Source organism: Lampetra planeri, chromosome 11 (genome assembly GCF_965212315.1).
Source record: "Lampetra planeri chromosome 11, kcLamPlan1.2.h2, whole genome shotgun sequence".
NCBI lineage: Eukaryota > Metazoa > Chordata > Hyperoartia > Petromyzontiformes > Petromyzontidae > Lampetra > Lampetra planeri.
The window spans coordinates 2,922,918-2,940,697 of NC_136117.1; the positions used below are offsets into that span (position 1 = coordinate 2,922,918).

Here is a 17,780-nt window from a genome sequence, read left to right on the forward strand (position 1 = left end):
TTTATTTTTGCAGCCAACAATCATTATTTTGTTGGCCGCAACGCGAGCAGGTGTTTCACCACGGGCTGGGGGGCGGAGGAGGTGAGGGGTTAGAGGCACGACATTAAAAGTGAAGCACGCCGTTTTTCATCAACAGTTTTCTACACATAAATAAAACAATTCCGAGAGCCCAAAGGGCTTCGAAGCAATAGACGTGGAGCATGCACGCAAAACTCGTGGCGGTGTCGAGCGAAGGCAACGCGGCTGGACCGGCGTGCGCGCCCTGCCTACACGGGGCTTTGACAACGTGCCGTGGCGTGAGTGGGAAGTTTACGTTCGTTTGGTGGAAATTCGGTCGGCGGTGCGCGGGGAGGAATTTGGGTTCATTCTCGGTGTTAGGTCCCGGTGCTGGCTGCGAGGAGTCGCGGTGAAAATCGTGGCTGAGGCGCCATCTAAAACACTCCCCGAATAGCTTCATTTTATACAATTGACCGTAAACTCCCCTTTTGTTGCACTTTTTGCTCAATTGAACGGCAATAATAAATTGCCGTTTCATCATGCCATGGTTAGATTTAAGTATCATTCATTGGTGCATCATAGCACTTAAAAGCATGGCTGGACATGGGAAATTATGCTTTATGGCACCTGTGAACATTTGGAATATGCATAAAAGGCCTCATAAACGGGGCACATTTTACATCGCACTATAAAATGTATACTGCAGTCTAACACCATCAAATTTGAAAAACATCTATGACACTGGGACACGTGCCATTTCCCCCCTTTTATGCGGGGTGTAGATGTTCTCCTTCTCTCGCATCTGATGTGAGGGAGCAGCCGGCCTTCACTCATGAACGAAGAGGTGAAGCTGCAGCGCTGCAATATCCCGCTCTCGCTACTGCTGGCAGAAAGGCCTCAGCAAGGGGGAGCTCTATAAAGCGCTCTCTAGAGGGTTTCTGGCCTACTACTCCACGCTGGCCCAGATGCCTTGGAAGATGTGGGAGCAGCCGCACCATGGTGGTGAGATGTTAACTACCTCACCTGGTATACCGGATGACATGGGTTCGATCCCGACCCTGAAGCCTGTATATCTAGAGTTTGAATGTTTCTCTCCCTGGGGTCGTGTGGATTTTTCTCCGGGTCCTCTGGTTTTCCCCTCCATATTTAGAATCAACGTGCGTTTAAGTATTTGGCTGTCTTAAATTTCCACATGATGATAATCCGCTTCGTAGACCTATCATATATGTTCAGGTCGCTTCTGAAAAAAGAGCTACATAGCTCAGTGGGCCTTACCTGGTCAAATAAAAAAAGTTTTTAAAAAGTTGTAGTTTTACCCCACTACACGCAACCTGCCGATCGACCGGCCGTGGCACGTACCCATTTCTACTGCTGCTAGGAGGACCAAAATTGGAGAAAAATTCAAGAAAGCTCGCACCGTCATTTCGACTGCCACGCTGGCAGATGGGAAACCAGTGAACCTTCGCATCGCCAGGCCCAAGCGCACTACCCACAGCACCGTGCAAGCACTCCTTACGACAATCACAACAGTCGAACTGAAATGAGCGCGTGAGCGCCCCCCGGCGTGCCCTGGTGTGGCCCCGGCATGCCCCCGGCGTGCCCCAGGTGTGCCCAAAGAGTGCCCCGGCATGCTTACACGAGCTGCGCGAGTCCTTGCCCCACAGCTTCCTGCGGTTGAGGCTGCCCGCGGGGCTCACGGGGCAGTAGGTGCGCGACACGGTGCTGCACGCGCTCGCGCTCGAGAATCCCCAGGGCAGCGTGCTGTCGGAGGTGGCCGAGCGCAGGCTCCTGGGCAGGCTGCCGCTGGGACTGGAGGTGCACATGCTCCGGGGCAGCGAGCCTCCCGGGGTCGACGGCTGGTGCGTCCGGGGGAAGGTGCCGCCGGGGCTGCCGGGGTAGAGGCTGGGGGGCGCCGCCACAGCCGCCGCGGCGCCCGCGCTGCTGGGATGGCGCATCCTGGGCAGGGTTCCCCCGGAGGGCGGCGAGGAGGCAGCGTGGGCCCGGCGGGGCAGGCTGCCTCCGGGGCTCATGGGATAGGGCAACGTCGCTAGCTGAAGGGAGCCCAGGCTCTGCACGTGGTCCGACGCGGAGGACGTGCTCGGGGTGGGCAGTGTCCCTGAGAGGAATAACACGACAATGACGATAACGACAGCCATCATTCGCCATTAAGTAACAGCGACCTCACACGACGGTACTTTTTGTGTAAGCAAGGTATATTTTGTGGCCGTGAAGTGCGGAAGGCTCTCTGGCAGGACGGCGTGAAGATGGAATGGAGGTGTCACGAGTTAACGGAGTGAGATAACTGGCAGATGGACCACCTGTGCTCCACGCTGTGCCACACAATGCACGTGTGCGTACAATTATCCAAACGGCCAAATTTCAGGGACACCATGACATCTATGGAGTCTTGAGAACTAAATAAGAGGCATTCTCGCATTGCTCATCTGCATTGGTGGACCTGAGCACGGTGTGGTGCATGTGAATTACTCTACAATGCATCCACCTTATCTCGCAATTTCCACATCTTATACTTGAATATAAACGCACAGATAAACAGCCGTGTTTAGCGCAGCTCGGGGTAAACGCACGCTGCGATGTGGGACGACGATGATATCTTAGCCGACACGTAGCGTGTGTACGATTCACAATGGGAGCGTGCGCTTGGCTTATTAACGGGCTGAGTGCAAAAATAGCGCAATGGGTAAAACCCCCACATTAGTTACAACCGCGCAGCTTTAAGATCGGTGCTAATTACCGCGAGGTTTTTTGAGGCAATACAATTAAATAGATAAAAAAAGGCCAAACGCATTGTTGGAAAATGGCAGTTGGGTAAATATACATATGCTGACCTGGATGAACCCAATATTAAAGTGAAAATGAGGTGTCATACTTCATCATTCTATCATCTTTATTTCCCCGTAAACCCATGTGCTTTAAACGTGACCTTTATTTTTAGTGTTATCTTTAATGCATTGTACGTGCAGTTTCTACTCGCTCACTGATTAGCACGGGATAAGTGGGCGGAACTATTTGACCGTGGATGACCCAAAAACACTAAATTATCGTCTATTTTTTTCATCTCAAACACTGCATCGTGTATTGGTAATGAGAGCGTGTTAAGTATATTCTGCTTGAGTTTATACATACACTGCTGCCCTGCACAGCCACTGAAAATGTTTTTGAAGTTGAACACGAAAACACTTTTAAACTAAAACGAAACTATTTTTATTGGACCAGGTCAGGCGCACTCAGCTATGTAGAAGGGATCTGACGACAAATGAGTGCTCACTATAGTGGCTTATCATCATGTGGAAATTTATATCAGCCACATATTCTATATGCATGTTTCTAAATGTGGAGGGTAAAACTGGAGAAAAATTCGCACGACCACGGGGAGAATATGAAAAAAACTTAATAAATATTAGAATATGTATAGGCGTCAGGGTCGGGATCGAACCCACGACCTCCTGTACACAAGGCGATCTAGTTAACATCTTGCCACAGTGGCAACCAATACATTTAGATAAATTTTTTAAAGATTTTTTATTTCAATTAAAAAGTGAAAATGCTTTTATGAAGTGAAATTGAAGCATGGACCAAAGACACATAGATTGCCACTGTCTTCATTTTAAGTGTTAGAAAACAATATAACAGTTCAATACTCTTGTTAATGAGAAATTGTATCATGGTGCTATATTGCAATTATCAATGATAATAATTGGATTTTAGGGGTATATAAAATTTGGAGATAGATAGATTAACTGTTTTTATTGACTCCTATGAAGTAATAAACAAGTAATATAAAATACATCTGTACATTTGTTTAACTTGTAGAAAGTTATATTTACAAGATAGATATGCAGACAACGTCCCCTTCATATATTAATCACTCCACGTGAAAATGTTGTATTTCAGCACAACCCAATGGCCCAACTGCCTTCCGGGAGTGCATATCAGCAGCATGGATTTAGTCGAAGCAAACTCTGGACTGGTATCGACATAAAGCATCTCATCAGCTGCATGTTAAAACCGGTCCAATGCTGAATCAATGCCACTGAAAATATACACTCAAGAAGTCTGTGGGGGGATAAGTTGTGTAAAGAAAGTGTAATTTTTTTTCGAGAGACATATATGAAAGAGACATTGTCTGCTTATCTATGTTGTTATTTACATTCTCTGCAGTGACACCAATTATTATTTTGTGCTATGTATTTACAAGATCGTGTGGTGGGTTAGAATTGTGGTCATTGTATCCGCCATCAAGGGGGATTCTTGGAGATTCTTTGGCATTTACTTATGCCAGATCGTCAGTCTTGTTTACGTTTTTTGCGACGGAAAATGTAGTATGAAGTCCATTTCTTGGGGGAATAAAACGTTACAATGTCTCCATCACCGTGGGGCACATCGCTAAGGTTATGCGTTTGGGCCCTTTTTTTCAAAACGTGAATCTGGCCTCCAGAGTAAGAGACATTTATACGCCATTTAGTGAGGAAAGCCTGATTGAGTTTTAAGACAATTGTCACTTTTTTAAGAGAACCTTGAAAGCCCAATCGGGGACATTTTACCAAAGTCAATAATTTTAAAAGTGTTTTATTTTTGTATTCGAGGCAATAGAGATTTAAAATCTATACCAAATGTTGTTTGGAGATTAGATATTTTTTTATTTAAGATAATTTTAATATCAAATTTGTCTCATCCATCTGAAACAAATTGATGCAATTACATTTTGCCAAACGATTAGTCTCAGGGTTGGTATCAACTGATGGAACATATTTTGGTTCTTGGCACCCTATGTGTTACTGATATTGCCACAACACAACATTGTATGTAAATACAGCTCTGGAACAATGCTAACATATAAACAGAGATATAAAATCTGATGCCAATATTTCCACTCATGTAAAGCCACTTCGCATCCTAGCGTGCCCTTACATGTTAGCAAAATACACATAGCAAGTTTCTAAGTGCTCATTCATGTCTACCAGACTGATCGTTTCATCTCTTCTTAAAAAGAGCTATAAAGCTTAGTGGACCTTACCTGGTAAAAAAAAAGTTAATAGTCTATATCTTGACTTAAAGCTTTCGTGACTGCAGGAATTAATAGTTTAGTTCATCCATATGATGCGTTTAACCTCCACATTGCAGGTCACAACATCTCTCTTCCTGCTTCTTCCCTCACACTGCTCAACTTTGCAATTCCCTCCCAATCGTCACTTTCCCCCAAACTCTTAGTTATAATTACTTTGCTCAAATCAAGAAATGTGTTAACGTTGACAAGTCACAACTTTCACGGTGCTGTCTGTTGCTGGTTGTATGACGTTTTTGGCCTTTTGGCTTGTTCTCAGCAACTGTGTTTCAAATAAAATAATACGTATCGATGTAATCTATTCATTCTGGACACGTGCTCTGATACTTGCATTGCCTTTGTACTGTTCGCCTTTTGGTCTTCTCTGGTTTGACACTGGTGGTGAGACAGAGCCATGAAGAAGGCTGTCTCTGGTGTAGGCCAATCAGTTTCAAAGACAACGCCTTTATATTTTCAGAGCATGTTTGTTTGCATGATTTGCCACAAGCACGTGTGGTTAATGCAGATTTGATGCATTGCAAAAGGTTTCTATTTGGTTTTGAACATCTCAACACGTCGTGCTTTTTTGCCAGAAAGGGTAAAACCCATTCTTGTTTTTTCATATTAAATTATAATTATTTGAATCTCAAACGTACAACTTAATGGATGTATCATGAGCGTACGAATCCATGATAATTGATTAGCCAATCCAGATCGACATACTTAGGATCTATACTTGTAACATATTTAAACCTTTAAAACTACGTTTCCATCTGTAATGGACACATTCAAGGTCACATGACAGGGCACACTGTATTCGTGATGTATTTTTTAAAAGGTGTTGTCACTATTGCGTGAATAAGTCATTGCATATAGTTACTATCCTGCGATGGATGGTGGTACGGTCTTGGGAATGGACTGAGGCAATGACATTTTCATCAGCATCATTTAAAGTTAAAAGAGGATAGAATACGACTCCATGTGGAGAAAGCTGTGGGTTTCGGTGCGTGACGTGGAAGAACTGCAAGATTTCACACACACACAAACAGGCTTCAGCGTTTCATTTTTCTTCCTCACTTGTCACGCGGCTTGGCAAGGCGAGTGACAAGGCCGAGGAGCGCCCGTCACGTCAACAATGCTTGTTGGCAGTGTTCACATCTGACACAATTCACTGAGGAACTCTTGACAAATTGGTATTTTTCCGGCAGCTCCAAGTCAGTTGCCACACGCGCACACGCCGGGGAACATTCTAACAAGCAGCCTCAGACATTATGCGTGGGCTTGATGGTGCCGTGATTTTTTTCTCTTTCCAACCTTTTATCATTATTTTCGTTCACCGCATACATAATCACCTCCCCTTTCACTCTGTGAGACAACCCTATTCCAATAGCAGCCACCCCTGGATTGCCACCCCCCACCCACAAAGACTGAAACGTTCTCGAAATGTGTATTTATTTGTCGCAGTTGCTCTCGCATTAAACGAGGTTACAGCCGCTTTGCTCAAGAAAGCACCGCAGTTGAATACCAATGCGAGCCGGCGAGTCACCTTCCCTGGGAACATGTAAATAAATAGGGTGGTGGCCTCCCCAAAAAATAATAATATTAAAAAGATGAAGCCACCATTGCCGCTCCGCTGCCTGTCATATTTATTCTGGTCACGCCGTGCCACTCGGATGTGAGTTGGAGACTCCTCCACTCCTCCTCGCTGCCCGGAGCCACTCTGCCAGCCTCACAAGCGCACGGCTGCCACGGGGAGCCAGCAAACCACAGTGCTGGCTCACGCTGAGACACATGCGAGCTGGGGGCTATCCCATTATTGAAGTAACCGATTAACCGGTTCTATTCCTCGACTACTTGGATAAACCACTAATAGTTGGTGATGGGGGGGGGGAGTCTAAATCGTGCCATTGGATGGGAGGTGATAGGCAGGGCTTAGTGACGCCACTGGTATAATGAACCGTATCACATTGGGCGTGGCTTGTAGGGGGTTTCCAGCCTTCGAGAGGCAGGGTGTCAGGGCAGCTGCCTTTAATAAAGCGGACCGCGGAATGGACCACGATAAAGTAGTGTATTCATATTTTTGCTTGATTAATTGACTAATTGTCCTATATTCTTGGGTCTTTCGGTAAAGTCACGTAGATAGGTTCAAATAAAATAACAAAAAATAACAAATATTTTTTAAATTTTTATTTGAACCTATCTACGTGACTTTACCGAAAGACCCAAGAATATTAATTCCTGCAGTCACGAAAGCTTTAAGTCAAGATTGAATTATCCTATCTCTAAAGCACACTATGCAGATAGCTGGAATAACATATGGCAGTGCTGGGGAGTAACACAGTACAAGCTGCAGGTAACTGACTCATTTATACGTTTGCAGGTAGCCAGCAGAAACGCCATGACATTGTTCCTATTTTTGGGGTGTAAAAAGATTACTGTAGCGCAGCATGTACCAGTTGATTAGTTTTGCTTGGACTAGAATGTACAGCATCAGCAGCTTGTGTTAATACAACTGTTATGAAGAGTATGCTACTAAGTTCACGGTGATAATATAGTTCTGTTAATAATAAGTAATCAGATTAAGTTACTTTAAAAATACTGATTAAGGAATTCAACTGTCCATGCAAGTATCTGTCACAGAACAAGGGAAATCACCCCTACGACAGGAAATCCCCAGATATTGAACAGGCTATGGTATGAGGAGGAAGCTGCTGACCTATTTTTATGGATTCTCCACGCTACCCTTAAACGAGTTGGTTTCTTCAGGTACCGTGGTTTCCTGGTGCATTGCAAAACAACTCAAACATTCCAAGACTTGAAAGACCTGAGGTTCAGCAAATCTGTCCTCGATAGATAAATAAATAATGGTTATGCTATCCGGTTTCATTGACACAGGACAGGAAGTTTGCCACAAGTAGCAAGTCACACATTTACGCTGTCCGAATGCAATGGTCGTGAAGAAAGGACAATCGGTGAAAATCGTGGCAATTTGCCCGTTGTACATGCATGTACAGTCTGTTCTCCTATAACGCGGTAGTTGCAATAATGAAGAACACCGCGTTATGGAAAAATCACGTGATTACAAATAATATATAACATAGGGTGAAGCACAGTCCGTGTTAACACGTGAGATGCGTATGCCTTGTGTCATACCTTGTGTCATGCTACGCCGAGACAGCCTACTCGCGCGAAGCAGTTCCGTTCACTCGATCGCATTATATACAATTCGCATCCGCGTGATAAAAAAGTGTTCCCTAATACATTCATCGCGTTATATCCAATTCGCGTTATGAAAACAACACGCAGCATTATAGGAGAATGGACTGCATGCTGAACTTCTTTTGCACCGTTGTGCACCGGGGCTCACGATTGAGAAACTCAAACGGAGATGGGGAATTTACGATGTCTGAGGTGGCGAGGTGGAATGGGAGGCCTGCAGGAGACGGGGGCGGCATCCTTTACGCGGGCGGCACACGCGTCCAGATGGCTGCTCGCATCCACGGCGACGACTGCACACAGACGATGGACGGACGCACAACAACAACAGCAAGGAATCATGGCATGGGCACGGGAGCCATGAAGATGCGTGATGAGAATGTCAATATGAGCGTTTTTCTTTCATTCTCAGGTGCAATGGGGAATTCTGTGAAGTTAAAACGTAAAGGTGCAGTAACTTGCTCTTGCTAGACCCTCTTCGAGGGAATTTTGGGCAACTCTTCCAAGCTGGCCACAGGCATCTCGAAAGAGCTACGAGTACTGACCTACCCTTTATTCTAGCATGTGCCACCTGCCGTTCAACTCACTGTGGGAGGAGGGGAGGATTTAAGAAAATTGCCCCAAATGTTTAAACATGACTCTACACCGGGAGATTAGAACCAGCGAGCAAAGCAGGGCCGCAAGTCCTGTGAATGTAGTGTATGGGATATGTAATCCCCAAAATCCACACATCCAGATGGTGAAGTAAAAGAAATCAGAATACAGTGGCCGGGTGCCTCGGAGGGACGAGCCGTGGCAGGGTGCACTGCTTCAGTGCTGCTCTGAGGCAGGCTTTGAATAGTAACAACCATCTGTGATTAATCCGAGTTCTCAAGTGTAGCAAGTTCATGGTCTCAGCCCAATAACTAATGAGCTTACAACAACAAAAAAACTCCCCATCATATTGGCTTTTTCATGTAATTTGGAATATTTTAGCTTTGAGGCTTTAATTGGCATGGCGGATAAAGGTGGGCCACCTAGTGTGCCTTCTGCAAATGACATCGGTGTTATTCTGTGAGATCCTCTTCCTGGGGGTCACATTTATCGTCTCAGGACAAAACAAGAGTGCAGTTTCAATATAACTTGGAAATAGGGAAATATTTTAAAAGCCACGGCGAATGCTCACGGCTAGATGATTACCGCTGCCCACCGCGGTTCTCACATGCAAACAAATTCATGAAAACTTATATACATAATTAACACAATAATCAAAGAAAGTGACAACGTAAAGCCGCACACGATAAAACAAAACCCATTTTAATGGCTTTCCCCCCGTCGGTGAAAGCCATGGGAAGATGAAACGAGCCTACGAGCCGCAGGCCTCGACAGGATGCAAAGAAAAGCAAAATTGCGCATTGTGTTTTATGACAAAACTGCCACAAATTTAAATAAAAAATGCATCGGAACGTTCCCTTCTTCCTCGTGCATTATTTAGACAAAGCAGAAGCGCAGCCAGGGTCTGGTGTACGAAATTGTATATTGTGGCTTTCATACAGTAGAGGCCCATGCTGGTTGTTAATTTCGTTTGCGTTTATTACATTTTTGGTCTCACAAAACGATTGCGTCATGAGAGACGACATTGATTCGCATTCAAGCTGAACGAAACGGAAGAACAAATGGACGAAACGACTTCATGAAATGAGGCGATGCTGTTGGCTCTACCTTGGAATTTTGCATCCAATGCGATGTTGAAGAAAAGAAGGAAAAAACCGGGGCCTTTTGATTCTTGTAAAAGGAAACAAAATAACTTCTTATCAGGTAACAGAAATTACCATACGGTGGCATGCATTTCCTCAGCGTACGACATTTTTACAATTTAATCATTATCAATGGCCATGCTCAATCGAGGCTCACCAAAGCCACTGGAATCTCTCGTGTTGCTGCGACGCAACAATACGTCTGACACCTGCACATGAGCTGATTTCAACGGTCCATCTCTGCGGTAACTTCCCCTCGGGTGTCTTCTCTCTTCAGGAACTGCTAATTTCTTTAGAACTGCGTTTTGTGTTTAGTTTGTTGTCCTTTCTCACACCTCCATTTAGCACGGTTGGCTAATTACGGTGCAAAAGAAGTTCAAGTTCAAGGATGGACCCTGGTATCGTGAGATTGTGAGGGCTGGTGACAACACAGAAGGAGCCTTCATCCAGCAGTGGATAAGTCATGGCTAGCGATGATAATGGTTCTTTTATTTCATATAAAGTTGCAAAAGTTAAGGTGTCTTCCTGCTCAAGGGTGAATCTCACCTTCATCGTTGGCCTTGAGCTCGTGGTAGCAACTCCAAATTGCTATGGTCAGAGTCAGTCCTTACACAGCCAAACCACGGCTGACTTAGGGTGATGATTTTGCTGACCCCAGAGGGAGAATTTGCTGAATTCATCCTCGAATTTTCAGTGGTAACCTTTCAAATGTGAGCCAGGTGCTCGAACTACCATTCCACTCAGCACATTAAAGCGATACGTTTGGAAATGAATACCACACTATGTTTAAACGAATAGTTTTTGAAACGCGTATTTTATCAGTGTATTTGCATACGTGTAGACCTAATGACATTAAGTATGATAAATAATACTTAATGTGCACCACAGTGTAGCACACGGTTGAGTCCGAAAATATTTGTCGTTCTGTATACAATGAACACTGGATAAAAACAAATTGGACATCGATGTATAAATAATGGGGAACAAAAGGAACATTGCAACAAAGCAACACTATGTTGTCGTAATGTATTCAAATGAGGCAATTATTAGGCGATTTATGTGCATGAGTAATGTGCACAATTTGCAGACGTGTTTGTGATAAACAATTACCAATCTCGAGTCTCAGACCATCGTAGCATAACTCGTACTTGTATGTTGTAAAGTTTATTGGCTAACGATGACTGTGAAACAGGATGTTGGAAATGAGGAAATCATTATTTGAGGCGCTTATTAAACCTCTTAATTTCAAGTATCGCCTTAAAAGTAATGAATGTGTTCAAGTCCGAATGAAATTAAATCTAGATTTGAAGTTTTCGTGACTGCAGGGATCCATACTCTTTGGTTCTTACGGTAAAGTCACGTAGGTAGAAAATTAAATAAATTAAATCACGACGTTTCGATTGCAACACAAGCAATCATCATCAGGTGGGAAAACCACCGCAATATTTTTTTTTGCTGAAGTGAGAGAGAGATGCCGTGATAAGAGGTTTTTAGGTAAGAGAGGGGGGGGGGAGATGATTGCTTGTGTTGCAATCGAAACGTCGTGATTTAATGTATTTATTTTATACCTACGTGACTTTACCGAAAGAACCAAAGAGTATAGTCCGAATGAAATTCTTAAGTTTAAAGCTGAGCAGAAAGACACATGTACATATGTATGTTGAACTTATTTCGCACCGTACATATCCAATTGTGCTTCGCCGCCTTTTACAGCAGCAACAAGTCGGGTTCAAAATGGGGAAGCTGAAGACGTGCCAGGGCGCTGTGCCCCCCTCTGGGGAACGCGTATGCAATTACACCACAAGCCATTGCTCAGGCCGCACGCTAAAAAAACCGATAAGCAATTCATATGGCTCAATTCACGAACAAATTAGTTACACCGGCGTGTGCAACGCGACCCGTGAGGATTCGTCTGCGGAGCAGAAGACAAACAAGAGCAGGGGCCTCACGTTGAATGGTGCCGTTTCACGCGAGGTATATACCCGCCTAGATGTTCCGCTGCTGCACTGCCCCTAGGCCGTCTTGGAAGTCGGCGCACTCCAGCCGCCATGCACTGGCGCTCCCGACGAGGGGCGCCGAGGTGGCGATATGTTAACTGCCTCATCTGGGATACAGGAGGTCGTGGGTTCGATCTCACCCCTGACGCCTGTTGTATATTTGGAGTTTGCGCATCTCTCTCCCCGTGGCGGTGTGGATTTTTCTCCGGGTCCTCTGGTTTTTCCCTCCGCATTTTATAATCGAAGTGCGTTTAAGATTATTTGGCTGCTATAAATTTCCACATGATCTGGTAATACTTCATTGAGCTATCATTTGTGATAGCCAGGTCGCTACTGAAAAACAGCTAGATAGCTCCGTGGGTCCTTACCTGGTCAAATTTCAACAGTTCATGGTTTAGTTTAAGAACGTTGCAAACGGGCTGTTTTGGGATGGCGCTGTTGCCACTTATCGGGGGGAGACTTCTCATGCTGTGAGGCTGCCTGCATCAAAAGCCCAAGCTGGCGGGGGGAGAGCTACCCATAGTTGAAAATAAAACACATCCGGGGTGAGTACAACATCCCCCACAATTCCCGAAGCGGGGCCCTGAAGCTAGCCTTAAAAGAGAGCACCGAATACAGACGTTCATGCCTAATTGCCGATGCCGTTTGCCTTCAGCAGGTGTCGCCAAGAAGATTTTGCACGTGTGCATTGGCCATTTTTGTAGCATTCCTGTTGTGCCGATGTTTTCGGTAAATACTTTGATATTACCCCAAGCCACCTCAAGCGTTTATAACACTGGGAAATAATGTACACGGGGTCCAAAGAAGAGTAAACCGTTGCCCCGTGTTCTCAAATTTGTACGGGGCACAGTTCAACCGATTGCATCCCTGACCTGAGAGTGGAAATATCAGAATTCACATCACACGATGCATCCCAACGGTGACTCGCAGACGGAAGATCTGCGAGTTAAAATCCCAATCAAGGGTTAACATAAGCCCATCATTCCTCAAGCTGTTGCATAAAATGAGGACCAAATGTTTGCAGGAAGTCAACAGCGGTTAACCCACCGGCTCTGTGCCGTCAATAGAGATGAGCTCTGGGCCGAATCTTATTTGAATACGGAGACCCTTCAAATCGAATAAGCCAACATGTGTAACAACAACAACACGTTTGCCAATTAGTCAAAATGTTATTATCTCCGACTACTCTTCTTTGTAGATGATTGTGGTCTCAACCCATCTGCACCGAGTCTGCAAACAAATCCAGCAGTCAAGTTTTTTTTCAGGTTAAAAACAAAACGTTACTGGTAATGCGCCCAACTCTAAATACCTTGGGGTGCACTGACAGCACTTGGGCAATAATCTCAAATGCCAGCGTGTGCATCCCGAATTCTCTCACACATGACCAAGTGTTCCTTGATCAAGCAGCACAAATTTGAGATGGTAATAAGAAAAAAAAATGTATACCTCCAATACCAAGCTTATAGAGAACGTCGCGACGTATGGGCAACCTGCCATGAATAATTGCACCTGGAAATGCATCCTTGTGGATACCGTTGCCGAAAATGCGCCCGAGCAAGCTCTGAATGTAGTCACGAGGCAACCGTTGGAATAAAAAAACACCGAGTGAAAATGTGAATAAAGTGGTGGCAGATATGGATAATGAGACAGTTTTTTTTACCAGCCTTTACATCTAATGGGCCAAACCAATTGGGAGAACATGACAAAAATTTCGCGCTGGCTGATTCTTGCTAATTCAAGTGCCTCCTTTTGCATCTGAAAGAGCTCCTTTTCCCCTGACCTTTGAGAACATCGTCACCCTTTGGGGCCCACTTACGAGAAACTCCATTCCGCATCCCCCCCCCTCCCCGTGGCAGTGATAACGATCGCTGATGCGCAGCACCGCTGTGACCACACATTCGACAATGCAGCTACAATTTAGCTTCGAGGACTGCATTTATGAAAAGAAAAAGTTGTACAGAGCACGTGTACGAAAAGGTAATGATGCTCCATTTAGCCACCGTTGTGACAAATGACCTGACAAAAGCTCTTTTTTGCAAGCTGCATTGAAAATGTGAATGGCTTATATGAGAAGGTGGCGTGGGCAAGCATCACGCCTGGCAGCCTCACTTAAGGCTGAGTCAACCTCGAGAATTTTCGAGACAAGCATAAAGTACTAATCTCGAGTGGTGTGTACGAATATCGAGGAATTGAACCCATGTCATTGCGATTGTAGTGCAGTTGCACGGCTTTGTGTGTGTGCACGTGTGTGTAAGTCTGTGGGGAAGCACGCATCTCTTCAAATTAACAGCTGATTACTAAGCAAACTGGTATGAGGCAAAATAAACACATTTTGAATTACCATAATCAAGACAACAAATGAGCAATATGGGCGAGTGATTATAAATTTACACCTTTGATAGTTGATGAAAACACAAAATACGTGATGTGTTTTGTAATTCTACGTTCAAATAGACACGTTCAAATAGAAGCGCTACTAATTACAGCAGACTGTGCACACTGAGCTCTGTGACGGCGCTTCGCTGTAAGCGTTGTCACGAACGTTTTGTGTGGTGGCGCACGCCTGTGATCCAGTGACTGGGAGGCGGGGTTGGCGGGTAACAGATGAAGCCAATGTGAGACATATCATTTTTATTTTATTTCACCAGGCAAGGCCCACTGAGCTATGTAGCTCTTTTTCTGAAGGGAGCTTGCCATAGCAGTCAAATACTCTAAACGCACGTCGATTATAAATGTGGAGGAAAAAACCGGAGGACACGGAGAAAAATCTACGCGACCACTGTCAGAAAATGCAAACTCTAAATATACAGCTGGTGTCAGTGTTATGATCAAACCCACAACCTACTGCATACCAGGCGAGGGAATTAACATCTCGCCACCACCTACCTGGAGGTGCAATAAGATACCTCTGAGGAGGCAACAGAGCAAGCAAATTTCTGTCAATCTCTGAGGATACTGGAAACCCTCACTGCATCTCTTATTAAGAGGATAAAAAAATTTGCGTGGCATTTTACTACTGATTATAGCCCTGATCCACTGACAGAAACTCTGCATTCATATGGCAAGGATTAGTCTCGCCATGAGACATATATTGTTAATGCTCCACAAAGTTGTACACTTTTGAGATTTTTTTTCTCATGGGAAGAAGCGGGAGAGCCTCGAGAAAACCCTTGGGAAAGACAGTGGACCTGCAGAAATAGACATTACCATCCTCCGTACACAGCACACAGCACACGCACTCAACATGTAGCCACCTCGGCACGGTGTTTGGGGGGGAAGGGCCCGGCATGCTTTCAACGGGGGTCACAAGAAACGCCGCCGCCGTCGACTACCCGCCCGCACGCCACTCACCGACGCCGGAGTCCAGTGCCGTGCCGGTGGGGCGGGGGGCGAGCGATGGAAGGATCTCCAGCTTGATGCCGTCGCCTCCCGAGCTACCCGAGCAGGCGAGCAGCACGCTGGCCTCCTCCACGCTCATCTGCTCCACGCCGCTGCCGTCCACCGACAGGATGCGGTCCCCCACGTGCAGGGCGCCGCACCTGCCGACAGAAGTGGGCGGAGAGGTGCAAGGATAAAGGAACGGGGATTTACATTCCAACGGAGCACTCAGTGCCTCAGGTCCCATTCCCAGCCGGTCTGGTCAGCGTGGAAGAGTAGACCAAAGACCTCCCTCCTGCGGAGGCCCCTTCCGCCAGCAGTGGCACGAGTAAGCAATTGCATCTTTACCGTTTACCTAAATGCCTCAGCAACTCGAAGCGCCTTCACACGACGCCTCATCGCAGTAAATCCACCCAGCCGGAGTTAGCTCTTCGGCCTAGGAGACCGCCTGATGGCAACAGTACTTGTGCGGCACAAATTTGGCAAATCTGGACCATGACGCCGGAAGGCATGCATGGCGAGCTCCTTTTTTATACAAATTTCTTGTCACAAGATCTTTAACGTCCTCCGAGAAGCAGACAGCGGATATTAATAGCGAGTACCCCCGTAGTGTCAACCAGGGCAGCCGTTGGCTTTAACCGAAAACCTCAGTAACCAATGTGTTACCGCTGGGCCGTGTCACTGCCCTGAGTGGCATTTGTTTATTCACCGATTGAGTCAGAAATTAATTTGGTCATGCCGTCATTGTTGACACCATGCCTGGTTAGTTTGCACTCCATCCACCTCCATCCACTCTACCTCTCTCCCTCTCTAGTCTGTCTATTTATGTGTCATGAAGAGGGCCATTGCCTGAAACGTTGCCTATAATATACTTTTCCTTTTAAGGCCACAGTGTCATTGATTCATGTCTTGGGCTTTTGTTATTATTTGTCCTTGTGCACCACTGCCAACGCAGCAGTATCACCAGATCGCTCTAGGGTCGACAGAATACCAATCTGTAGGAAAACGCCAGCAGTTATTTAAACACACTGGTTCGTGTCATAAGGATGTGGAATGTTGACCCACAGGGATGAGCACCATCCAATGTTCAGTTGAACCACTTTGCTCTCTCGTAGCTTTCGTGTTGTCATGTGCATGTGCATACGTGCACGTGCAAAGTTCAGACACAGCCTTACATACTTGTTTAAGCACCTATCAATGTTCTAGTGAACTGAAGCTTTAGCGAGAGGTGAGCTGTCTGGGTTTAAGTAAAGTGTTCCCTCGCAGCCATGGGTCCCATCACAGCTGCTCGCGACTCGCCGAGTGGCTGGGACATGATTGCATGGCACTCAATACTGACCCTGCCGCCCCCGTGGAGCCAAATGAAATTGTGGAGTACTCTTCTCCCGACAGCTTTTGGGTCAGCCAGTCTCTGTAGCCGTAATTAAAAGGGCAATTGTTTTCAAGTTGGGCATTATCATACAGAGAGACAAAAGTGCAGCAATCACAGCGAGACTCAGTTAGCTTCAATGACAGCAAGATTCACAAATGAGCCACAGTAGTTTGCACAGGGAGAACGATTGAAGTGATGTCACTGACTGGAAATATTTTGGGATGCGACCTGATGAGAGAAATTTCTCGAATGTGATAACTTTTTGTTGTTGTTTGTGCCTTTTGTTTTGTTGTTGTTTGTGCCTTTTGTTTTGGTGCCATTTCTTTATTTGTTATTTCATGTTTTTTTTATTTTGCTTGGTCGTCGGGGGTTTCATTTGCTTGGTAGTAGCTGTATATAAGATTTGAATAATGTACGCCTCGGTGAAAATTGATCCAATTAGCATGAATGATGCTATATAAAATAAAAGTACTATTATAGTGGCCACTTTGTAAAAACAGGTATTAATTCAGCTACCACGTTCACAAGTTAATGAGTGTAGGCAGGTCAAGAGTTCATCAGGCCAAGAGGACACCATTTCCTGCACCTCCGATTAGCACGGTTGGCTACGTAGAGAGCGAAAAAAGTTCAACATAAATACATATGTAGTGACTGATTCAGAGACACTAAGAGTAGGAGGCACTCTGTTTATTAACAGCCTAAACAGTTCACACTTAAGTAACTACGGTTCCCAGTCAGGGCAGCTGGTAGACTGCCTGACTGACGACGCCGAGATGGTGAAGACGGAGACGGTGACGAAGACTCCAGCAGCACGACAGGATCCCACTCCAAACCACAGCCTCGAGGTCCCCTCCCGGGGCCCCTCTTATGCTGTCAGCGTGGCCTGGCTCCGCCCCGGCCACGCCCCTCTTCTGGAACCTACCAACGGGTTCTTGATGTGCTCCTTCCGTAACCTTTCCCCTACATTCCTCTCTCTGGTATATCACGTGACCTGCTGTCAGTCAGGGCTGCTGGAGCTG

At 45.6% G+C, this 17,780-nt stretch overlaps 1 protein-coding gene across 2 annotated transcripts in view; it reads right to left on the reverse strand.

Annotated features, from left to right (window-relative positions):
- LOC144721212 (glutamate receptor-interacting protein 1-like) overlaps window positions 1-17,780 on the reverse strand; it is a 338,853-nt gene that overhangs the window by 88,068 nt on the left and 233,005 nt on the right. For both annotated transcript variants that reach the window (XM_078598644.1, XM_078598645.1), the window contains 3 exons: window positions 15,363-15,550; window positions 8,464-8,571; window positions 1,634-2,113 (listed from right to left, as the gene is read on the reverse strand). In XM_078598644.1, coding sequence (XP_078454770.1) covers window positions 1,634-2,113; window positions 8,464-8,571; window positions 15,363-15,550 — 776 coding nt within the window. The remainder of the gene's footprint in view (window positions 1-1,633; window positions 2,114-8,463; window positions 8,572-15,362; window positions 15,551-17,780) is intronic.